Consider the following 23,177-nt stretch of genomic DNA (forward strand, 5'->3'; position numbering starts at 1 on the left):
ATAAAGCTATTTAAAAACAATCACCACTGTGATATTTTATTATGATCAATAGTTTGTAGTCTCCTTGAGGACATGAAAAGAAATTTGCCTCTCTCCAGGGGTCCCAGGTGATATCTTTCCTTTGGATTGCAAGCCAATGTGTGCATAATTTTTGTTCAGCATAATCTTCAAATAATATTAACCCATAACAAAATAACTATCAGGACTAAAGTATAATGTTAGAAGTTATTAAGAGCCCATAAAATATGTATATAGCTATTGAGTATCCCTTCTCCAATTATCCTGTAGAGTAAATATCTCCCACAATTTACAAGTGAGGAAACGGATTAAGCTCCTTGTCCTGAATCACACTACAGTTGTGTGACTGGAGTGAGTTTGGGCCTCAGACTCATGATTTGGTTTTTGCCTCTGTTCTGCACTGCACTTCACAGTCAGGGCTGCTAGTTGTAATGCTATTGTTTCTTCAGTCTCTGAACTGTTTCCACCTCTGTTTCTAACTGTCAGTTGTTACATTTATACCTACTTTTCCATATACTGTACAGATTGCCGAGGCTAGGAGTACTGATGACATAAATCGTTTGGCTCTGCAATATTAGCATTGGATTAAAACCAGATTCAAGTGGCAAAATAACACATGGGCTATGTTTCTATGATGCCAGGCAGAGTTGAATTAATTCTTTGAGAGGAGGTGTGAATACACATGTATAATGATACTTCAACACAACTGTGAGCAAAATATTTTGTCACATTCCCCTGTTTTGTTAGGCTTGGTCTGCCATCTGCCATTCTTGCATTGACTAGCTTACAACATGCGTGAGTAGCAGAGACTTGCAAGAGGACACAGAGTTTTCATTGAGAGATAGATTCTTGTGTTTCTGCTGTTTTTTCCTATAATATATTTCACTGGAGATCATACACAGTATAAGCATTTCTTTCTTGGTGTTATATATATGAATTAGTTTTAAATCTCAGTTTTTAAATCTACTCTGGTTCAGCCGGGTGTGGTGGCACACGCTTGTAATCCTGCACTTGGGAGGTGAAGACAGGAGGATCGCGCAGGTTCGAAGCCAGCCGTGCTGGCTTAAGAGACCCTGTTTCCAAAAATAAAAAAGTATAAAGTAGGTCTGGGACTGTAGCCCAGAGGTAGAAGGGGTTCTAGGAACCCCAGTACCACACACAAAAAATCTGGTTTGAGGGATTCCCTTGTTTTACTTATTTATTTACAGCTTATAAATCTAAATGTATAAGAATAATGTGTTTGTGTTTGGTATAGTTAAAGGGAAGGAAAATGTATAATAAAAATTGTAACAATTTTTATTATACATGAAAAATAATTAAAGTGAAAGATTCTCAATACAAGAAAGGATAATAATGTTATCAGAAATATTATTTCATACCCCGGGCATGGTGGTGCACGCTTGTAATCCCAGTACTTGGGAGGCTAAGACAGGAATATCTGGGTTTGCCATCAGCCTCAGCTACTTAGTGAGGCCCTTTGCAACTTAGTGAGACCCTATTTCAAAAATAAAGAATAAAAAATCGGGCTGGAGGTGTAGCTCAGAGGTAAAATGCCCCTGAGTTCAATCCCCAGCACCACACACACAAAAAAGAAAATATTATGTCATAACCATGATGGTTGTGCACACCTTTAGTCCCAGCTACTTGGGGGACTGAGGCAGGAGAATTACAAATTTGAGACTAGCTTGGGCAATTTAGTGAGAACCTGTCTCAAAACAAACAAACAAACAAACAAACAAATAAACAATCCAGGCATAGTGGTGCATGCCTGTAATCCCACAACTTGGGAGGTTGAGACAGGAGAATTGAAGATTCAGGGACAGCCTGAGCAATTTAGCACAACCCTATTTTAAGATAAAAATAAAAAGCAGGTAGCTTAGGGATAGAATGCCTCTGGGTTCAATCCCCAGTACCCCTGAAAAAGTCTGGATGTAGTTCTGTAGTAGAGTGCTTACCTAACATGCAAGAGGCCCTGGGCTCAATCCTCAGTACCTTAAAAAAAAAAAATTGAATCATGTGGAAAAACACTTTTATTCCTAGCCAAGGTCGGATTAGTACAGTTTTACTACAAAGTATGTGGACATTTTCTTTTCATCTCTGAAAGAATGAAGAGAAAAACTATAAATAAATATGAGTGACTGTTTCTTTTCTTTCTCCCCCCCCCCAAACCTGGTGTTACTTTCTAGCAGCCAGGGCCTCCTGCATGGTAGGCAGTAACTTTACCACTGAGCTATATTCCCTGCCCCTTCATGATTATTCTGAAGTAAACTGTCTAAAAACTTAGTTGCCAAATAGTCCAAACCAAAACAACAATTTGAACATCCACCTATGTTGTTTATTCCCTCTAAAGCAGTCTATACAGCCATTTCCCTAAATCACGAAATCATCTCTATACACTAGATGTCAGTAACTCCTTTCTTTCTTCTCCCCAGTTGTAATAACCCAAAATATCTCCAGATGTTCTCAGGAGCAAAATCACCCCCAGATGAGAATAAGTGCTCTAAATATTTTAGAGAATAGAAGCTATAATACATGGCTCTGGGAGAGGGTAGGACAGAAGGCAAAAGATGTTTATGTTTTTAGGAATGAAAGCCAAAGATTTTGAACTCATCTTAGTCAAGTGACTTATGATTAAAAAGGAAAATGTCTGGCTCAAACTTTTCCAAGCATCAAAACGTAGTACATATTTTATAAGAAGAACATTTATCAAGTTGTTTTGTAATTATTCCAAGAAGCCTTCATGAGAGAAATCAGACACAATATTTTTTTTTCTTAAAATATATTTTTAGGTTCCTGAAACCACCTAAAAATAAACAGATTTTTATTTAAGAAAAGCTTCATGGAGACAGGCTTGGTACACACTTGTAATCCCAGTGCTTGGGAGACCGAGACAGGAGGATCACAGGTTCAAGGCCAGCTTCAGCAAAGCTCAAAGGTAGAATGCCCCTGGATTCAATCCCCAGTACCATTAAAAAAAAAAAAAAAAGGCTTAATGGAAGAACAAAGTTAACCCCCTCCCTGCTTTTTTTTTCTCCATAGACTACATTTTAGGGGCTTGACTGTTGTAAGAGATTATAAGACGAATGGTTTGGTTTTGTTTTGTTTGTATTGGGGGCATTCGACCTCTGAGTTATATTCCTATCTCTAGCACCTATTTATTTTTTACTTTGAAATAAGGTCTCACTAAATTGCTGAGACTGGCTTGAAACCTGTAAACCTCCTGTCTCAGCCTCCCAAGTACTGTCAATTTCTTTATTTTATTGTTTCCCCTCTGAACTCAGTATTGGTAAAATATGATTATTAACATATTTAGCTTTTTTTTAGAGGGTGCCTTTGGCTATCTTGCTGCCATCAGTTGCCTAAAAGAATACCAGTGACTTATTTTTTTATCTCCATCATGAGAGGCCATTGAATATTGAACCCAGGGGCACTCTACCTCTGAGCTACACCCCAGACCTTTTTATTCTTTATGTTTTATTTTTATTTTTTGCGATGCTGGGGATGGAACCCAGGGGCATTCTACCTCCAAGCTACACCCCAGCCTGATTTTTTATTCTTTATTTTGAAACAGTTGCAGAGGGCCTTACTAAGTAGCTGAGGCTGGCCAAGAATCTGGATCCTCCAGTCTCAGCCTCCCGTGTACTGTGATTATAGGTGTGTGCCACCACTCCCAGCTATTTTTTATTTTGAAATAGGGTCTCACTAAGTTTCAGAGGGCCTCACTAAGTCGCTGAGGCTGGCCATGAGCCTGTGATCCTCCTATTTCAGCCTTCCAAGTACTGGTATTACAGGTATGTACCACCACGACCAGCTGATTCAGAGTTATTTTGCCTGGTGACTTTAAACTGGTACAGTGGCTCTAACTTTCACATATTCTGTTTTCTCTGTCTCACGTAGCTGCAGCTGCTGATTCAGCAGACCGAAGCCCTCGGCCCACCTCTGCACCAGCCATTGCACAGAGTCAGGTCACAGAAGTCAGTGTCCCAGGGGCACCTGTCAAAAAAACACAGAAGGAAACAGTGAAGGTCGAAGTGAAAACAGAAGAAGAGCCACCTGAGCAAGCTGAGCCGGAGCCCACAGAAGCATGGAAGGTACGTCAGCAACCCACAAAGCTCGGGTCTAGAAGTCCTAACTCACTCAAAGCAACTGAGTCTTACAGAATCCCCCAAAAGTTATTTCTTCCTTATTCTTCTGAAAGAAGTCATTTTGTGAACCTGTAACATTATTTTCATACAACTATATCATAAAGACTGTAAACATACTGGGCACAATGGCACACTCCTGTAATCCCAGTACTTGGAAGGCTGAGACTGGAAGATCCCAGGTTTTAGGACAGGCTCAGCAACCTAGTGAAACCCTGTTTCAAAACAAAAAACATATAAAGGGCTGGGGGTATAACTCAGAGGTAGAATGCCCCTGGGTTTAATCTCTAGTACCATTAAAAAAAAAAAAAAAGAGTGTCAAGACTGTAAGCTATTCCAGAAGTTTTCAGGTGACCCATACCTTGATTCAGCTTAGTCTTAGAGAAATGGTGGTTGCTTTTTAAAATAATTTTATGCAAAAGGAATTTCCATACTGCTTTGCTACTGTGATTAAAATATAATTTGATTTCCTAAGATGGATATATGCACTGTATTTCCAAAGACTGGGTATTATATAAAGTACATTTGTGTGGTTGTTTAAGTCTTAAGTAGCTTTATAAGAAGGGGAAGATCCATCATAGAAGAAGTTATGTTGCTAAATTACTTTAAAAAATTTTTTTTGTGTGTATGTGGTACTGGAGGTAGAACCCAGGGGCTTTTCTGCCTTCGGATTATACTCCCAGACCTCTTTTTATATTTTATTTGGAAACAGGGTCTCACTAAATTGCTGAGAGCCTCACTAAGTACCTGAGGCTGGCTTTGAACCTGTGTGATCCTCCTGTGTCAGCCTCCCAAGCGCTGGGATTACAAGCATGCGCCACCACGCCCTACTTAAAATTCTAAATTGATTGCTCCCAAGTCACTGCACCAAGATGATAGATCACCAATCTTATTACCAGATTTCCCAGAAGTAATGCTAACTAGTTTATCTTTTTTTTTTTTTTTTCCGGGTCTGGGGATAGAACCCAGGGGCATTACACCTCTGAGCTACATTCCCTGTCCTGTTTTTTTATTCTTTATCATGAAACAGGGTCTCACTAAGTTGCAGAGGGCCTCATTAAGTAGCTGAGGCTGTCCGTAAACCTCGATCCTCCAGTCTCAGCCTCCCGAATGCTGGGATTACAAACTGGGATTACAAGTGTACATCACCACTCCCAGCTAGTTTATCTTTTATATGTTTAAAAGTTTTTAAACACATTTAAGCACTGATAGAATTGAGATGCTAGTTCAAGTCTACAAAAGTAAATACAGGTTTGTTACCAACAGAAATTATGAGAAGCAATCTTCATAAGAAGAATTATATTTTTATATATTTGTTTAGAAATTTAAAATAGCTGGGTGTGGTGGCACATGCTTGTAATCCCAGCATTTGGGAAGCTGAGACAGGAAGATCATGGTTTGCAGACAGCCTCAGTTACTTGGTGAGGCCCTTTGCAACTCAATGAGACCCTGTTTCAAAATAAAGAATAAGCTGGGCGTTGTGGTGCACACTTGTAATCCCAGCATTTGGGAGGCTGAGACAGGAGGATGGGGGTTCAGGGGTTCATGGACAGCTTCAGCTCCTTAGTGAGGTCCTTTGCAACTCAGTGAGACTTTGTTTCAAAATAAAGAATAAAAAAATATGGCTGGGGTGCAACTTGGAGTTAGAATGCCCCTGGGTTCCATCCTCAGTACTGGGGGGAAAAAAAAGAATAAAAAAATAGGGGGGATTTATCTCAGAGTTAGAATGTCCCTGGGTTCTATCCTCAGTACTAAAAAAAAAGTTTAAATGTGACACAATTTTGGCCGGGCGTGGTGGCGCACGCTTGTAATCCCCGCGCTTGGGAGGCAGAGACAGGAGGATCGCGCAGGTTGGAAGCCAGCCGTGCGCGCTGGTTTAGGAGACCCTGTTTCCAAAATGAAAATGTAAAAAATAGGTCTGGGAGTGTAGCCCCGAGGTAGAAGGGCTTCCAGGAACCCCAGTACCACCTAAATAAATAAATAAATAAATAAATAAATAAATAAATAAATAAATGTGACACAATTTTATTGCCCTTTTGAGTTCAGAGGGGGGAAAATTGAGTGAATGATGGGTGTTTTGTATGTAGCTAAGTGTTCATTGTGTTGATCATCGGGTTCCATGTAAACACTGCCTTTAGTGTTATTATATGAAACTGCTCAGTTTTCTATCTTTTGTCATGTTGAGAATTGAACCCAGAGCCTTGTGCATGATAAGCGAGCACTCTGCCACTGGGCCACATTTCCATCCCCACCTCCTCAGTTTTCAATGTTAGAATATATCACCTGGCACTGTTTACTATCCCTCTTTTTTACTTTTTTTTACTAACTACAATGTCAGGGGAATCTTCCTGAATGACTAAGATTCCTCTGGCTTTCTGCTAATTTATTCTCCTTTTGCCTGTAAGGTAAACATAAGCATCTTGCTCTTATAATCTTAAGAGAGTGAAGAGAGCTCTCCCTTTTTATTTAAGTGCCATGAGGGGTGTCTTTTTGGCACTTTATTCTAAATAAATATGTATTTTGAAATGATCATGTTGAAATGAAACTAAAAAAGCTACCTTTGATAATCTGTTACTATAATAGTAGTGGCAGAATTAAGGGCACATCTGAGCTTATTGAAAATAGCAGAGCTGCGTGTGGTGGTGTACACTTGTAATCCCAGCCCTTGGGAGGCTGAGACAGGAGGATGGAAGGTTTGCAGCCATCCTCAGCTGCCGGGGTCCAGCCCTAGCAAGAGTCGAGGTTCGTGTGTTGGTGAGAGAAGAGCCGAGGTCAAATGAGAGAAGATCTGTCACACGAGATCAGGTTCAAACTTCTCCATTTTATTCAGGATTGGTTACAGTTTTTATACTTTCTTTTTTGGCAGAAAAGCAAGGGCATAGCCATGCAAGCAGGAACTCCAAGGACGGGAAAAGTTTTATTTTTTACAGAGTTCAGGGCATGGGTGCCAGACATTTAAACAATCGTAGTACGCTTTGTCTCACTTCACAAGGCTGACTTAAACTTAATCTTATACGTTGGCCCAAACTAAGGTCAGTTTGAACTTAATGTTTGGCCCAAACTTTATCTTTGGGAAAAAAATCTTTGCTGCCTGAGTCTCTCAAAAGCCACTGCCCATCAGTTTTAGTTATAATGCTTATACATAAAATTCCAATTATACATATTGATCCAAATAATCCTAAAATAATTTTTGAAGAAAGGAATGCTAGACATACTTCATGGGGGATCTACACCATTGCGGATCCCCTGATCGAGGTTTCTCAAGATCTGCATGAGATGCTGTAGCACTCAGCTACTTAGTGAGACATTTCACAACTTAGTGAGACCGTGTTTCAAAAAAATAAAGAATAAACCAGGCATGGTGGTTCACACTTGTAATCCCAACACTTGTAACCCCAGCATTCCGGAGGCTGAAACCGAAGGATCGCAGTTTGCAGACAGCCTCAGCTACTTAGTGAGGCCCTTTGCAACTCAGTGAGACCTTGTTTTAAAAATAAAAAGACTAAACAATGGGGCTGAGGGTGTAGCTTTGTAGCTCGAAGGTAGAATTGCCTGGGTTCCATCCCCAGTACTGCAAAAAAAAAAAAAAAAAAAAAAAAAGAAGAAAAAAGAAATAAAAAGAAAGAAAGAAAGATAGCAGTTAGAAAATAATTATGGCATTTACTTGAAGCCCTGTGTATTATATAAAGCAGCAGTAGTAATAAAGACTGTAGCCGGGAGTGGTGGCGCACACTTGTAATCCCAACATTTGGGAGGCTGAGGCATGAAGATCTCAGTTCGCAGACAGCTTCAGCTACTTAGTGAGGCCCTTTGCAGTTCAGTGAGATCCTATTTCAAAATAAAAGAGTAAAAAATTGGGCTGGGGGTATACCTTGGAAGTAGAATGCCCCTGGGTTCCATCCCCAGTACCAAAAAAAAAAAAAAGAAGTACAGACTGTAACTGTGCAAATTGTATTATCTAACACCAGTTTGGTTCCAGACAGGGAGAGCTTTTTGTAATCTTAGATCATTTGACAAGGTCTGTTCTGCAGGTGTGGAAGCAGTACTCCTCCTATATCTATATCTATATCTATCTATATCTATGTCTATATCTATATCTATCTCTATATATATATATATATCTATATATATAGATAGATAGAGATATTCATTCCATTTAATATTCTTTTTAGGAATATGCGTTGCTACTTGGCTTCATTTTTTTTTTTTTTTAATGGAGTTCTCACTATGTTATCCAGGTTGACCTTGAACTCTTGGGCTCAAATGATTCTACCTCGGCATCACCTGTACATGTTTTTTTTGGCCTCAATTCTTAAATTGAAGTAGCGACTCTCCATTTCCTGCTGTTGGATTGCTAAAGACCCAAAAAGATATCACTATGAGTTTTTAACAAGGAATTAATTCTTTATAAAATAATGTAATACTAATATTTGCAAAGTGTATACAATTATACAATATGATGAAATTATCTCCATATTATCAATGAGAAAATTTAAGCTCAGACAGGTCAAATAACTTGTTAATTGCCATGTATCAAGAATGCTGGGAATCAGAAATAGAGTGTGGTGGCACATGCTTGTCAGCCCAGTACTTGGGATGCTGAGACAGGAGAATTGCAGGTTTGTGGCTAGCTTCAATACTTAACAAGATTCTCCAAAACATAGTGAGACCCTGTTTCAAAATAAAAAATAAAATAAGGCTGGGGGTATAGCTGTGGGTTCAGTCCATGGTAGTTAAAAGTGGCTAAGATGGGTGTGGTGGCGCACCCTTGTAATTCCAGTACTTGGGAGGCTGAGACAAGAGGATCGTGCAAGTTCGAAGCCAGCCTCAGCTACTTAGTGAGGCTCTCAACAACTTAGTGAGACCCTGTTTCCAAATAAAATATAAAATAGATCTGGGAGTGTAGCTTGGTGGTAGAAAGCCCCTGGGTTCTATCTCCAGTATCCCCCCCCCAAAAAAAAATGTGGTAGCTAGGGCAAGGCATGGTGGTACATGCCTGTGATTCCAGAATTTAGGAGTCTGAGACATGAGATTCAAAGGCTCAAGGACATCCTCACCAATGTAGCAAGAATCTCAGCAACCTAATGAGACTGTGTCAAAATAAAAAATAAAGCTAGGCATGGTGGTGCACGCTTGTAATCCCAGCATTCAGGAGACAGGAGGATTGCCCATTCACAGACAGTCTCAGCTACCTAGCAAGGCCCTTCACAACGCAGTGAGACCCTGTTTCAAGATAAAATAATTAAAAAATAGGTCTGGGGTGTCGCTCAGACGTAGAATGCTCCTGGGTTCCATTCCCAGTACTGCTAAATAAATGAATGAATGAATAAATAAATAAATAAATAAAATAAGTAAAATAAGGCTGTGGATATAGTATTGAGGTAGAATGTCCCTGACTTCAATCCTCAGTACCACAAAAACAAAAAGTGCTATAGCTAGATGTGCTTATGATTTGACAGTGTTACAAAGTTTGATATTATCTTATACTTTTTGCAGTCAGTCTTAGAAAAAGTAGCACAATAACATTATACTCCAAGGTAATGCTCCTTAGTGTGAGTAAAAATAATATATCAAAACCTTGGTTGATAAAAAGAATTTAATGATAGGCTGAACTCAGTGGCACATACCTGTAATCCCAGCCACTCAGGAGGCTGAGGCAGGAGGATAACAAATTTGAGGCTATCCTAGACAATTTAGCAAAACTATGCCTCAAAATTAAAAAATTAAAAAATATATATATATAATGTATATATACATATATGGGGTTTTTTGTATGTGTGGTACTGGGGATTACATCCAGGGATATTCTACCTCCGAGTTATACCCACAGCCCTATTTTTTACTCTTTATTTTGAAACAGGGTCTCACTAAATTGTGGAAGGCCTCACTTAGTAGCTGAGGCTAGCCATGAACCTGTGATCCTCCTGTCTCAGCCTCCCGTGTACTGGAATTACAAATGTGTGCCATCATACCAGCTAAACAAAAAATGTTTCAAAGAGGGCAGTATAGCCAAAAAAGAAGAATTTAGTGATATAAAATGATTGGTTTAATTTTTAATAAAAGCAATCCATTTTCTTTTTTTTTCTTTCTTTTTGGTATTGAGAATGGAACCCAGGGGCATTCTACCTTCAAGCTACAACCCCAGCCCTATTTTTTTTAATTCTTTATTTTTGAAACAAGGTGTCACTGAATTGCCAAGGGCCACAGCTACTGTCTCAGCCTCCTAAATGCTGGGATTACAAACCTGCTCCAGCTAAAAGCAATCATTTTCTAATTTTGAAATATCTAATGTTTAAGGCATTGGTCAATCTGTTATGTTTCTTCTTACTAGTCTCTCAGCTTTTTAAATAATTACTCAATTTTCTGTATATTAAATGACTGTGACTAAAGGTATTTCAAAGCTAAACAGGAGACCTTAGCTATTCTTTTCCTGCTGTTAAGGATGGATCTTGCCCTTCTACCAAACATATGGACTCTCACTCCCTGCAGAGGAGATTGCAGTGTGGAATGTTGCAGCTGAGTACTCTGTGCGCTTGTTTATAACTCAGCCCTGGAAGTAATTGCATGTGTCAGTTACTATTTGGATGTTTATTTTGATGTTTTGTGGTATCCTTAACTGAAGAGTGAGACTGCCTACTTATATGTTGATCTAACAAAATCTTTTGTATTTACCTGTTTGGTGTCATATGTGGCTTATTATATGTCTTTTTAACTACAAAAAACTTTTTTTCCAATTTCTTTTATGTATAGCTGGGCGTGGTGGCGCACGCTTATAATCCCAGTACTTGGGAGGCTGAGACAGGAGGATGGCGCAGATTGGAAGCCAGCCTCAGCTACTTAGTGAGGCTCTCAGCAACTTAGTGAGACCCTGTTTCCAAATAAGATATAAAATAGGTCTGGGAGTGTAGCCCAGACGTAAAAGCCCCTGGGTTCCATCCCAGTACTATCAAAAAACAAAAAAACAAAAAAAAACTTCCATGTATACTAAACGTTGATATTGTCATTTGCAAGTTTGTTTTTAAATGTTAAAATGTTTGCACATCATATCTCCCCCCCCCCAAAAAAAAAGGCAGAATAAAAACATCTGGCCTAAAATATAAAAAATAGGCCTATGTTATTTTTAGTGAAAACTTTTTTATAAATAAGTATAAAATGTTTTCTTCCTCAATAGAACACTTACCTAATTTTCTGTATTGATAATTTGTATATCCATGTTACCTCCTCATCCTGAGAATGTCATCAACTAACATGTTGCCCCTGCTTGTCATATAATTCCCTGTAACATACTCCATAAGACTGCATCATTGTGATTGCTTATCAGTATATTTCATAACTGGCTTAATGATGCAGCTCATCCAGATACCCTATTCATAGAAACCTACTAACCTAAAATGTTTTTTTTTTTTTTTACCACTTTATTTCTTAAATGTAGGATGAAAAAACCCACGTCAAGGTCACAGTACCCACCTCAAATGGTGACCAGACACAGGTTTGTGCCAACAGGCCACTTGTTCCTTTTCCCCTTCACTCCCTAAATTTTTTTTCTCCCTCACTCCCTTCTCCTTAAAAATAATATGAAGGTTCAAACAAACTTCAATGAGCCAATATTTTGTCATTTTTTTCTTTCTTTTTGAATGTTGGCAAAACAGAAGCTTGCAGAAAAACCTGAAGATCTGATAAGAATGAGGAAGGTTAGCCATCTCTCACTTTCACAAAGCTACATTGCCATTTCACTCATGCTGAATCACAATGCATTAAAAAGACAGTGGTCCATTCCTTTCATTGATTTCTCTTAATCAGTAGTTACTGTAAAAGAGCAGAGAGATAGGTATATGTGTATATATACCAAAGAAATTCTAATCTTAACTCTATTATTTAAAGATTTTATTAGTCAGGTGTAGTGTGAGCATGCCTGTAATCCTAGCTTTTTAGGAGGCTGAGACAGGGGAATCACAAGTTCAAGGCCAGCCTCAGCAATGTAGTGAGACCCTGTTTCAAAATAAAAATAAAAAGTTCTGGGGATGTAGCTCAGTGGTAGAGTGCCCTTGAGTTCAATCCTCAGTAGCAGAAAAAAAAAAAAAAAAAAAAAAAAAAAAAAAGATTTGTTAAGGTAAACTTCTAAGTAGGAAAATACTATTTTTTAACAAAATAGAATCATCATTGAGTCAACCCTATCCTTTATATTTATATTTATATAAGAAATATTTCACAATGAGACAGGCCTGGTGGCATATTATTTAGGAAGCTGAGACAGGAGGATCGCAGGTTCTCGGCCATCCTCAGCAACTTAGTGAGACCCTGTTTCAAAATAAATAAATAATATAGAGCTTGGGGTATAACTCAGAGGTTGAATGTCCCTGGATTCAGTCCTGAGCACCACAAAACAAAAAAACTATTTTACAATGGCATCATAGGTTTGGAATCATTGATCATATCTTATACACACTATAAAAGTACTGTAGCAGCAAATCTCATATTGTTAATAACTGCGTTTGCTGTGTGTCTCACTCTTCCCACCAGGAGTGGGAAGAATCAGTTCAAATTGAATTAGTTTATTGGCTGATTAAGTATACAATGCCCTTAGAGCTTTTTAATAAAGGGTATTAGAGATTTAGGTACTACTTCTAAAGAGTTAAATGATGTTTTAAAAGCATTTCTCCACTCCATGGTTCATGAAGTTTCAAAGCTTTCTAAAGTCATACATTATTTTAGGGTAACATTCGAACAGTTCAGTTTCAAAAATGAGCATAAAACAGCCTATTACATAAGAAGCCAATGAAGCTAGGGGCACTGTCTGTTTAAATAACATCATCACAGTCTTCATCATTCATCAACAAGGTCATCCATTTCCTGGCGGTAATCATGTTCTCTGTGTGTCCTTGTGGTTCTGTTTCCATTTCATCTTGGCATATGCTGCACTACGGACATTTAATTTTAAATATTTTTTTGGTTTGCCAATTTGTAGTTTTCCCGCAAAAACAACATTTTAATTTTTTATGCTTTTCTGTTTTTCCCCTTTCATTTTCACAGAAAAAGAGAGAGAGACTAGATGGTGAAAACATTTATATCAGACATAGCAATTTAATGTTGGAGGTTTGTATGAACTTGAAGCTTATTTCAGTTGGTTGCCTGGAACCTTCTGCATTCTCTGCTGATCCCCTTTTCTTCATTCTCTGCTGCATTTGTTTTTGCATGCCATTGCATGAGACAATTTTAGGTTTAAAATGCTTTTGCATGTCGGTAAACATGAATATCCTCAACCATCTCTCCTGATTCTTTTTAGTTCCCATCTCTCACACTCTCTAAAAAAATATATGATTGGGAATTGCTCTAGTTGTCACAGTTCCACTGTTTTGCCCCCTTTTAGAAAGCTCTATATCACTGCCAAAGGTTTCTTGAATTTTCCAAGAAACTTTATCGAAATTTTCCAATAAACTTCTACCCATGTCCCAAGAAGCTTATTTGCGCTAAATTTTTTGGCCATTTTCCAAATTCAGTGAGTGTTGAAAAATAGAGAAAAGGATCACAGTTCAGAATGGACTTAAAATATTGGCAATAAGAGGAAATTACTAAAGGAAGGTCAAGGGGAAAGAGATATAAGAAAGAAAGGAGCCTAGCATTTAATGAGTTACTATAAGATAGTTTAATCACAAAACCAGCCTGTGAGTATATGGTTTTTATTTTAAATATGAGAAAACTAAAGCTTAGAGAAATTTGGTAATTTCCCTGTGGTCACAGAACTGGTAAATTAGTAAAGCTAGGATTTGAGTTCGGTATTATGTAACTATAAAACTATACTTAGCTGGGTGTGGTGATGCACACCTGTAATCCCAGTGCTTGGGAGGCTAAGACAGGATCTCAGGTTTGTGGCCACCCTCAGCAACTTCGTGAGGTCCTATTTCAAAATAAAGAATAAGATAGGGCTGGGATTATAGCTCAGAGGTAGCATCCCCTTGGGCTCAATCCTTAGTCTCACACACACACACACACACACACACACACACACAAATAATAATAAATAAATAAATAAATAAATAAATAAATAAATAAATAACTACACTGTTTCCTTTCAGAAATAGTAACATACTAAGCTGGGCGTGATGGCGCACGCTTATAATTCCAGCATATTTGGGAGGCTGAAACGGGAGGATCACGGTTTGCAGATAGCCTCAGCTACTTAGTGAGGCCCTTTGCAACTCAGTGAGACCCTGTTTCAAAAATAAAAAATAAGCCAGGCGTGGTGGCACAGGCTTGTAATCACCATGCTTGGGAGGTGGAGACAGGAGGATTGTGCAGGTTCGAAGCCAGCCACACTGGCTTAAGAGACCCTGTTTTCAAATAAAAAAAAGTATGAAAAATAAGTCTGGGAGTATAGCCTGGAGGTAGAGGGGTTTCCAGGAACCCCAGTACCGACCCCCAAAAAATAAATAAATAAAAAATAAAAATTAGGGCTGGGGGTGTGTGGCTTGGAAGTAGAATGCCCCTGGGTTCCATCCCCAATACTGGAAAAAAAAAAAAAAGAGGAAGGAAGGGAGGGAGGGAGTAATATACTATTATCTTCTATATAAATGTAAGGCCATTTCCTCATTATATTCAACATTGGTCAAATATTTACCAGACCTATATTAGTATACTTTATCTAGTTTCAGGCTCCATATCAGATAGGAAAGTGTAAAACTAATTGGAAGAATAGGGGATGTCTTTAGAAAAATTAAGGAAACTGGAAAAAAAGATTTTCTATTCATCAGAAAAACTCTTCTGTAGAAATTAATGAGGAGATTATCTTACAGCTCCTCTCAGGGAAGAACTGTAAGAAATAGTTATAAACTCATATATCAGGGATTTAACTTAAATATGAAAGAAATATAAATTAAGCTGGGCATGCTGGTGAATGCTATTAATCCCCGCATTCTACCCAGCAGTACTTGGGAGGCTGAGACATGAGGATTGCAGGTTCATGGCTAGCCTCAGAAGCTCACTGAGACCCTGTTTCAAAATAAGAACTAAAAGAGGACTGGGAGTGTAGCTTGTAGGTAGAATGCCCCTGGGTTCAACCCATAGCACACACAAAGAAAGAAATATAAATTATAGAAGATAATAAACATGTTTGCTGTTCTCAGGGAGCTTAAGATGTGGGGAACTGAGGAGAGAAACAGTGAGTAAACAAATAGCAATAAAATGATTTCAAGTTATGGAATCTGTGTAGGAAGTAACAGCATGCCATTAGGAAAGCGGATGTACTCTAGTTATGAGGGACAGTCTTGTCGAAGAGATATTTTAATTGAGACCCAGAAGATAAGCATATAATAAATGTGGCAGATATTGAACTGGTAGTTTGATAAAACATTTAAGAATCAATCTCTGGTTTTGATATATGGCCTCTAATAACTATTTAACCTCATCTCATTTTTTTTTTTTTGCCAATACTATATTTTGAGCACTTGCTGTTTCTAAATTACTTTGATAAAAATTATAGTCAGCCTTCATTCACTCAACATATACTGTATGGTAGGCACAATACCAATTGCTTTACATATATTTGTCTCATGACCATGGACTTTTCTGAAGCCAGACCCTTGGATATTTAAAATTTGGAAACTAGATTGCTTTTTTTAAGCCCATCCCTTAGACTAGACCTAGATCATTCTGTCTTCAAAGATTAGGAAGGGAAATAGAAGTCAGTTGATCTCCTTTACTCAGCTATATATCATCTCCCATCCCCAAACACTATTTCTTGCCTAGTCCTTCTTCAGTATTTCCACTTAACTGGAACCTACAGTACCAATCATATATTTGTCTTATGTTTCATGAAGTGTGTTCTGGCTCTGAGACTCATGAAGTCCATATGTGTGATGTGTTTTTTTTTCCTCTAGCATTTCACTGATAACCATGAGGGGATTTCTAAATAAGTGTGTGCGTTTGAAAATTAAAACTACTAACTGCCTTTTGAGAACGTTTTATATTTAATGACTTGTTTGGTTTGATTGCTGCTAAAATTTTAAGATGATAGGCATCAAAATTGTCTAATCTGAACACAACCAAAATAATTTGACTGACCATCATTCTTTAGTTATTGTAAAAAGCATTTTCCCCCCTTAAGGAAGTACTCTCAAGTTATCTGTCACTCTAGCAGGGTTTTTTTTTTTTTTTTAAGCATCCCTCCTCCTCCCTTCTCCTACCCCCACTAATGCTTTGTTCTGGCACAAATAAGGTCGAGTTCATTTTTAGATCTACCTCCTCCTCCATCTCCCAGAGAGAACCTGTAGCAAATGTCTATGACAGATTCTATTTGGAACAGGTCCCTTTGAGATCTTAATTTTACTCTGTGCCCCCACAGGTTTTCAACAAAGCCAGCTAAGAAGGATGGAGAAAGATTCCTCAGAAGCTACTGGTTTTTATAAAAAAAAACAAAAAACAAAAAAAATACACTTTTTTTTTTTCAGATTCCAGCCAATCAAAAGCTAGGCAAGAAGAGTAACAGATCACTAGCCTCTCATATTAAGAGGCTAACTCAGAACCAACACACCCCTGTGATCCCAGTACCTGGAGGCTGAGACAGGATGATCATGGGTTCAAGGACAGCCTCAGCAACTTAACAAGACCCAGTTTCAAGAAAAAGAGCTAGGCATGTAGCTTGGTGGGAGAGTGTCCTTGGATTCACGTCCCAGTATCACAAAAAAAAAAAAAAAAAAAAATGGAAAAGAAAAAGAAAAAGGGTAACTCAGAGAGTTATGGTCTTACCATAGCATCTCTTTTTCATTATTGTTTGTGTTTCATTCACACTTTTAAGCCTCCCAATAGTGTTAAGTTGTTCTTGGCCCAAACATTTCCTTTTTAGCCAGGAGCTAGATCACAGAACCTAGGACCTGGTGGGTCTCGCTGCTCAACCCAGAACAAGTCTTTGAATGAGCCTGTTTATGTTTTCCTTTAGCTAGTAAACATGCTGTCCTTGCTTTCAGCTAGGACAAAAGCCCAAACTGTTTCCCATTGGGAAAGCATAGGTTCATAAGTTCACATTTCATCCCAGCACAGAAGAGAGAATAAAAAAACATTAAGGGACTAGAAATGGATTTGTGAATGAATACTTCTGAAATTAAAATTGTTGTCATGTGTCTCACTGATTATTTTTTCTATGCTATTTTCACTTTGATAATGCTTTTGAAAAAGTGTTATTTAGTTTAAGCCTGTATTTCTCTCAGGAAAAAAAAACTTTTAAACAAAATTTGATTTAACAAATTTTCCCCCTTCTTTTCTTCAAATTGAGGCTGCTTCCCACAGAGCCAAAAAAGAAAGACTAACTTCCAAATTCACACAGCATATTAGAAGATATATTTAGCATTATGCTTTCCTTGGAAACAGAGCTGCCTGGATATATAATAAACAGAATTTTTGTAGTCATCAAGTGATGGACTCCAAATACCAAATATTATGATCTCAAGCTCAAACTTTTGAGTTTTGTTTTGTTTTGTTTTTTGGAGTGTTATTGGACAAATAACATTTCAGTCTTTGTCTTTGGCTTATATTTACCAGATTATTTTTGGTCAAGGGTCCTTTTTGAAAATTATATATACTTATTTTTATATAAATCTGAATATTTCTAGCCCTTGCTTTATTAACCTTATTTTTAATCACTTCTTCCTAGACTATCTCCTTTTAAGAGTTTGCCTCTACCTCTGGTTGCCAGTATTTGAATCTGCTAAAACAACTGAATTGTTTTACATTGCCAAGAAGATATATAGAATGTATTTGATACACTCGTTATTCTTAGTCCTTTGAAGGTTATGGTTATTGGAAGAATGTCTTTTTTTCCTTTTTTTTTTTTTTTTTTTTTTTTTTTTTACTTTTGATTGAACCTTAAGGCATTCTGCCTCTGAGCTATAGCCTTATCCCTTTTTATTTTTTATTTTGAAACAAAGTCTCACTAAGTTGCTGAGGATCTCAATAAAATGAGGCTGGCCTGAACCTGTGATTCTCCTGACTCAGCCTCACAAGTACTGGATTACAGGCATGCGCCACCATGCCCAGGTAGAAGAATGTTTTTTGGCTTGTGTGTGGTACTGGGGCTCAAACCCAGGGCCTTGCACATGCCAGGCAAGCACTCTACCACTGAGCTTACATGCTCAGCCCCAGAATGTCCCTATTTTGAATCATGCTAAGGGATGAGGTAAAGCTGTTAGAGGCTGGAACACAAGCCTTTTAATTTGTGTAAATAATATGGACAAAGAAGAAAAGTCAACATTACAAACCCTGGAGTGATTTTTTTTGGAGGTAGTCACAGTTGACCCCAGAGGCCTTAATTAAGTATGTTAGTAATAAATTCTTCTACCAAAAAAGGGCTATTTCTGTTTATCAAAAAGAACACGCAGCCACTTAGAGAAGCAAAACTATCTCTTGTAGAAATTGAGGGACACGCTGCCACTGTAGTGCGCAAGGCACAGCAGCCCGTGGTGGAAGCTGACCTCTCGCCATGTCCTTCACCTGAGTTTCTGTCTATTGCTATCTCCATCCTATCCGAGCTGAGCCTATGTTAGTTCTTATCAGGCTGAGGCTAATTGAATTGTGGGATTTCCTTCTTAGATGAGAAGTTGAAGATCTAGTTTTACATCATATTGGGAAGAAGAGTTAAAAAATTAAGGAGCAAGCTCTCTATGGGCCAGGCACTGTGGGGTTGTGATGCTTCACTGCTTCCAAGGAAAACCCCTGTTTTAATAAAATTTAAAAAAAAAAGAACTAAGCCGGGCGTGGTGGCGCACGCTTGTAATCCCCGCGCTTGGGAGGCAGAGACAGGAGGATCGCGCAGGTTCGAAGCCAGCCGCGCGCGCTGGCTTAGGAGACCCTGTTTCCAAATATAAAAAATGTAAAAAAGAGGTCTGGGAGTGTAGCCCGGAGGTAGAAGGGCTTCCAGGAACCCCAGTACCACCCAAAAAAAAAAAAAAAAAAAAAAACCAAGCAAATATACCATGCTATATATTTAAAATCTGAAAAAGAATTTATGGACTAGTGGCATCTATCTTGGCTGTGGTGTGTTTTCTACCGGTGCCCAAACTCTAATGGGTTGACCTTAGTGTGATTTTTGTCCTGATTATTTATTGTTTTGCATCTTTATCTTTTCAACTGTAGGATTTAGACAAGAGTCAAGAAGAGATCAAAAAACATCATGCCAGCATCAGTGAGCTGAAAAAGAACTTCATGGAGTCTGTGCCAGAGCCGCGGCCTAGCGAGTGGGACAAACGTTTATCTACTCACTCCCCCTTCCGAACCCTCAGCATCAACGGGCAAGTGCCCTCAGGAGAAGGAGTGAGTACTCTGTCCACACGCCTGATTCTGAGAATCAGTGGAGTAAATGTCTGTATGTGTTAACGTCCTCTGAAAGTATAGAGCTGAAATTTAGTTTTGGTGCCTCGACAATTTGTTGTAGCTGTGAGGGATTTATAATCAAACACTTATTTTTAAACTAATGAAGGCAGCCCACTGTAATTGTGAGAGCCATTTAGATTTACTAGAAGCTGATTAGGCTCTAAAAACTATCTCCATAGCTGCTTGCTTCTGGCTAGTGCCTGTTCATAAGCTGACCATAATCCAGTAAAGCTTTGTTTATATGCAGAATGTGCCTTCCGAGACCAGAAAGTTTACTAAACTTAGTAAGGTCAAAATTGGAAAGGGATTTGCATTCTTTTAGCTTTATTTGAGCATTTGTTCAACTTAGAAATGTTTGGAATGATTGCCCACGCTTATATAATAAACCAAGGAGGCTCTTATACCAGAGAATGCAAAACCCCAAATATTAGTGACTGCATTTCACTATTAGATAAATGGCTGATTTATCTTCTTTTTATGAGTAAGAGCAAACCTTTTATATGCTGTTTTATAAAATAATCAAAAGAGGCCAGAGATAACTTTTCAGGGGCTATTCTTTATTGTTGTCATTACCTATTTTAGAAATCCTACACCTTTGCCAGGCGTGGTGGCGCACACTTGTAATCCCAGCATTCGGGAGACTGAGACAGTAGGATCGCAGTTTGCAGACAGCCTCAGCTACTTAGTGAGCCCCTTTGCAACTCAGTGAGACCCTGTTTCAAAATAAAGAATTAAAAATAAGGCTGGGGTGTAGCTCAAAGGTAGAATGGCTCTGGGTTCTATCCCCAGTACTGCAAAAAAAAAGAAAAAAGAAAGAAAGAAAGAAAAAGCAATCTTACACCTCAGTAAATGAATTTTTTTTTCTTTTTTGGTGGTACTGGGGTTCCTGGAAGCCCTTCTACCTCCGGGCTACACTCCCAGACCTATTTTTACATTTTTATTTGGAAACAGGGTCTCCCAAGCCAGCGCGCACGGCTGGCTTCGAACCTGCGCGATCCTCCTGTCTCTGCCTCCCAAGTGCGGGGATTACAAGCGTGCGCCACCACACCCGGCCAGTAAATGAATTTTTTAGTGAAAATATCTCGTTATTTTTAGCTAGTGCACCTTAAAATATTTATGTAAATAGTCACAATGACTCAATGAGTGATTGTACTGTTTTTAAATTATGTGCTTGTTTCCCTACCCTCAAACAATACCAATTCTAGTTGAGAGAGATAAATTGGTCCTAAGTAGAACTCTGGAGCTGGATACAGTGACAGTGCCTGTAATCTCAGTATTTGAGAGACTGAGGCAAGAGGATCACTTGTCACCAGGCTTGGTGGCACCCACGCTTGTAATCCCAGCATTTGGGAAGCCGAGGCAGGAGGATCGCAGTTCACAGACAGCCTCAGCTACTTAGTGACGCCCTTTGCAACTCAGTGAAACCCTGTTTCCAAATAAAGAATAAAAATAGGGCTGAGAGTATAGCTTGGAGGTAGAATGCCCCTGGGTTCTGTCTCCAGTACCACCACCACCCCCCCCCACACACACACAAAAGGATCATACGTTTGTGACCAGCCTTAGCAACTTGTGAGGTCCATTTAAAAATGAAAAATAAAAAGGACTGGTGTGTAACTCAGAGATAGAGTGTCCTTGGGTTCAATTTCCAGTACCAAAAGAAAAAAGAAACCTGAAATATCTGGCCACAGTAGTGTGTACCCATAGTCCCAGCTACTTGGCAGGCTAAGGCAGGATCCTTTGAGTCTAGGAGTTCGAGACAGACAACATAGTGAAACCCTATCTCAGAAAACAAAAGAAATCTGTTTTTGTTTTGTTTTATTAAAATTTTCAGAATTAGAGCCAGGTGTGGTGGTGCATGCTTGTAATCCCAGCATTTGGGAGTCTGAGACAAAAGGCTCATGGTTCGCAGGCAGCCTCAGCTACTACTTAGTGAGGCCCTTTGAAACTCACTGAGACCCGGTTTCAAAATAAAGAATAAAAAATAGGGCTGGGGGTGTAGCTCAGAAGTAGAATGCCCCTGGGTTCTATCCCAATACCACCAAAAATTTTTATTTTAGAATTAAATGATTCAAAGTATTGTTTAGTTTCTGGAACTGGTGAAGAGGATAAAAATTGATCCACAAAGTTGACCCATCATAATATAGCTTTTACAGTTTTCAAAATGTGATTAACGTTGGCTGACATTTCTCCAAACCAAGTTGAAGCAGTTTCATAAGAGAGGCTGGAGCTAAGTGGCTTCCGGGGTGATAGGACTGGTGTCCTACTCATTATCCTCCCAGCCTCGCTTTACTGATACGAATGGACAGCAGTTCTGTGTTCTAAATCTCGAGCATGTGCCCTGAACTGGGACAGTAACCCTGCTTTGGTTATTGTGGGGATGGAGAGTGTGGGTGAGACCACTACTCTCCATGTCATATTTATTTGGATATATTTCTCTGTAGTAAAAATCATAAAGGTCCACTAGGAACTGTGGCTTGATTTGGCTGAGAAGTTCTAGCTAATCGAAGCGTAACTGAATGATTTTATTTTATTTATTATATTCTTTTTTCAGTACAGGGGATTGAACCCAGGGGTGTTCTACCTTTGAGCTACATCCCCAGCCCTACTTTTTATTCTTTATTTTGGAAAGAGTCTCATTAAGTTTCAGAGGGCCTCACTAAGTAGCTGAGGTTGGCCTCAAACCTGCGATCCTCCTGTTTCAGCCTCCCAAGTACTGGGATTATAAGTGTGCGCCACTACTCTCGGCTTAACTAAATGATTTTAAACAAGTCACTCATCCTGTTGGGCCCCAGTTAATGGAGGAAATTATCTTCACTCTAAATTATCTTAACCCTTGCTAACTCTAAATTCTATAAAGAAATGGCTTGTTGCTATCTCACTTATTGACCCTATCTGTAAAACATAACTGTGTATGTTCTAGAAGTTTTCTTTTTGACTTTGCAAATAAAAGATGCTCAACTACTTTGAAAAGCAACTTGAAGTTGGGTAGATTTGTAGTGGTCCATTTCCAGAAAATATCTTTTAGCCTGGCGTGGTGGCACACGCTTGTAATCCCCGCTCTTGGGAGGCTGAGACAGGAGGATTGCACAGGTTCGAAGCCAGCCTCAACTACTTAGTGAGGCTCTCGGCAACTTAGTGAGACCCTGTTTCCAAATAAAAGTAGAAAATAGATCTGGGAGTATAGCCCAGAGGTAGAAGGCCTCTGGGTTCCACCCCCAGTACCACCAAAAAACAAAAAAGAAAATATCTTATCTTTTAATAGAAACCCATCAGAAATCATCTCAGGGTGGGTTTTAGTAATGCCAATGTTATTCTATGACTTTAAGAAATGACTTTTTATCAACTAAAGGAGATCTATAGTGAATACGTGAATAATTTTAGCTCTGTGCTTACATACTGTTACCCTTCTAAATGAATAATGGAATAAATAAGAGCCATATTGTGATAACCTTTTGTGCCGGGGTATCTACTTTCTGGCATATTTTACGTTTTCTTTACTGAGCAGGACAGTGTTCTTGTCCTCTGGGGACACCTCTTCCACCTTTGACAGCATTGTTGTTGCATTGCAAGGCAACTGAATTTTATATAATTTGTGTATGACCAGGTGAAGAAAACCTCTGTCCTCCCCTCGGAAAGACAGGTTGGTGGGCCAGAGGTAAA

At 38.7% G+C, this 23,177-nt stretch overlaps 1 protein-coding gene across 9 annotated transcripts in view; it reads left to right on the top strand.

The window, feature by feature from the left end:
* The window catches only part of EPB41 (erythrocyte membrane protein band 4.1), a gene marked incomplete at both ends in the record, with an annotated part of 108,349 nt that overhangs the window by 51,561 nt on the left and 33,611 nt on the right, over positions 1-23,177 (top strand). For 2 of the 9 annotated variants that reach the window (XM_080691737.1, XM_080691739.1), the window contains 6 exons: positions 3,916-4,109; positions 11,593-11,649; positions 11,810-11,851; positions 13,191-13,253; positions 19,281-19,457; positions 23,122-23,172. In XM_080691737.1, coding sequence (XP_080547863.1) covers positions 3,916-4,109; positions 11,593-11,649; positions 11,810-11,851; positions 13,191-13,253; positions 19,281-19,457; positions 23,122-23,172 — 584 coding nt within the window. The remainder of the gene's footprint in view (positions 1-3,915; positions 4,110-11,592; positions 11,650-11,809; positions 11,852-13,190; positions 13,254-19,280; positions 19,458-23,121; positions 23,173-23,177) is intronic. The other 7 variants (XM_080691738.1, XM_080691741.1, XM_080691740.1 and 4 more) reach the window with 6 other exon arrangements.

Source organism: Muscardinus avellanarius, assembly GCF_963383645.1.
Source record: "Muscardinus avellanarius genome assembly, chromosome: 3".
Taxonomy (NCBI): domain Eukaryota; kingdom Metazoa; phylum Chordata; class Mammalia; order Rodentia; family Gliridae; genus Muscardinus; species Muscardinus avellanarius.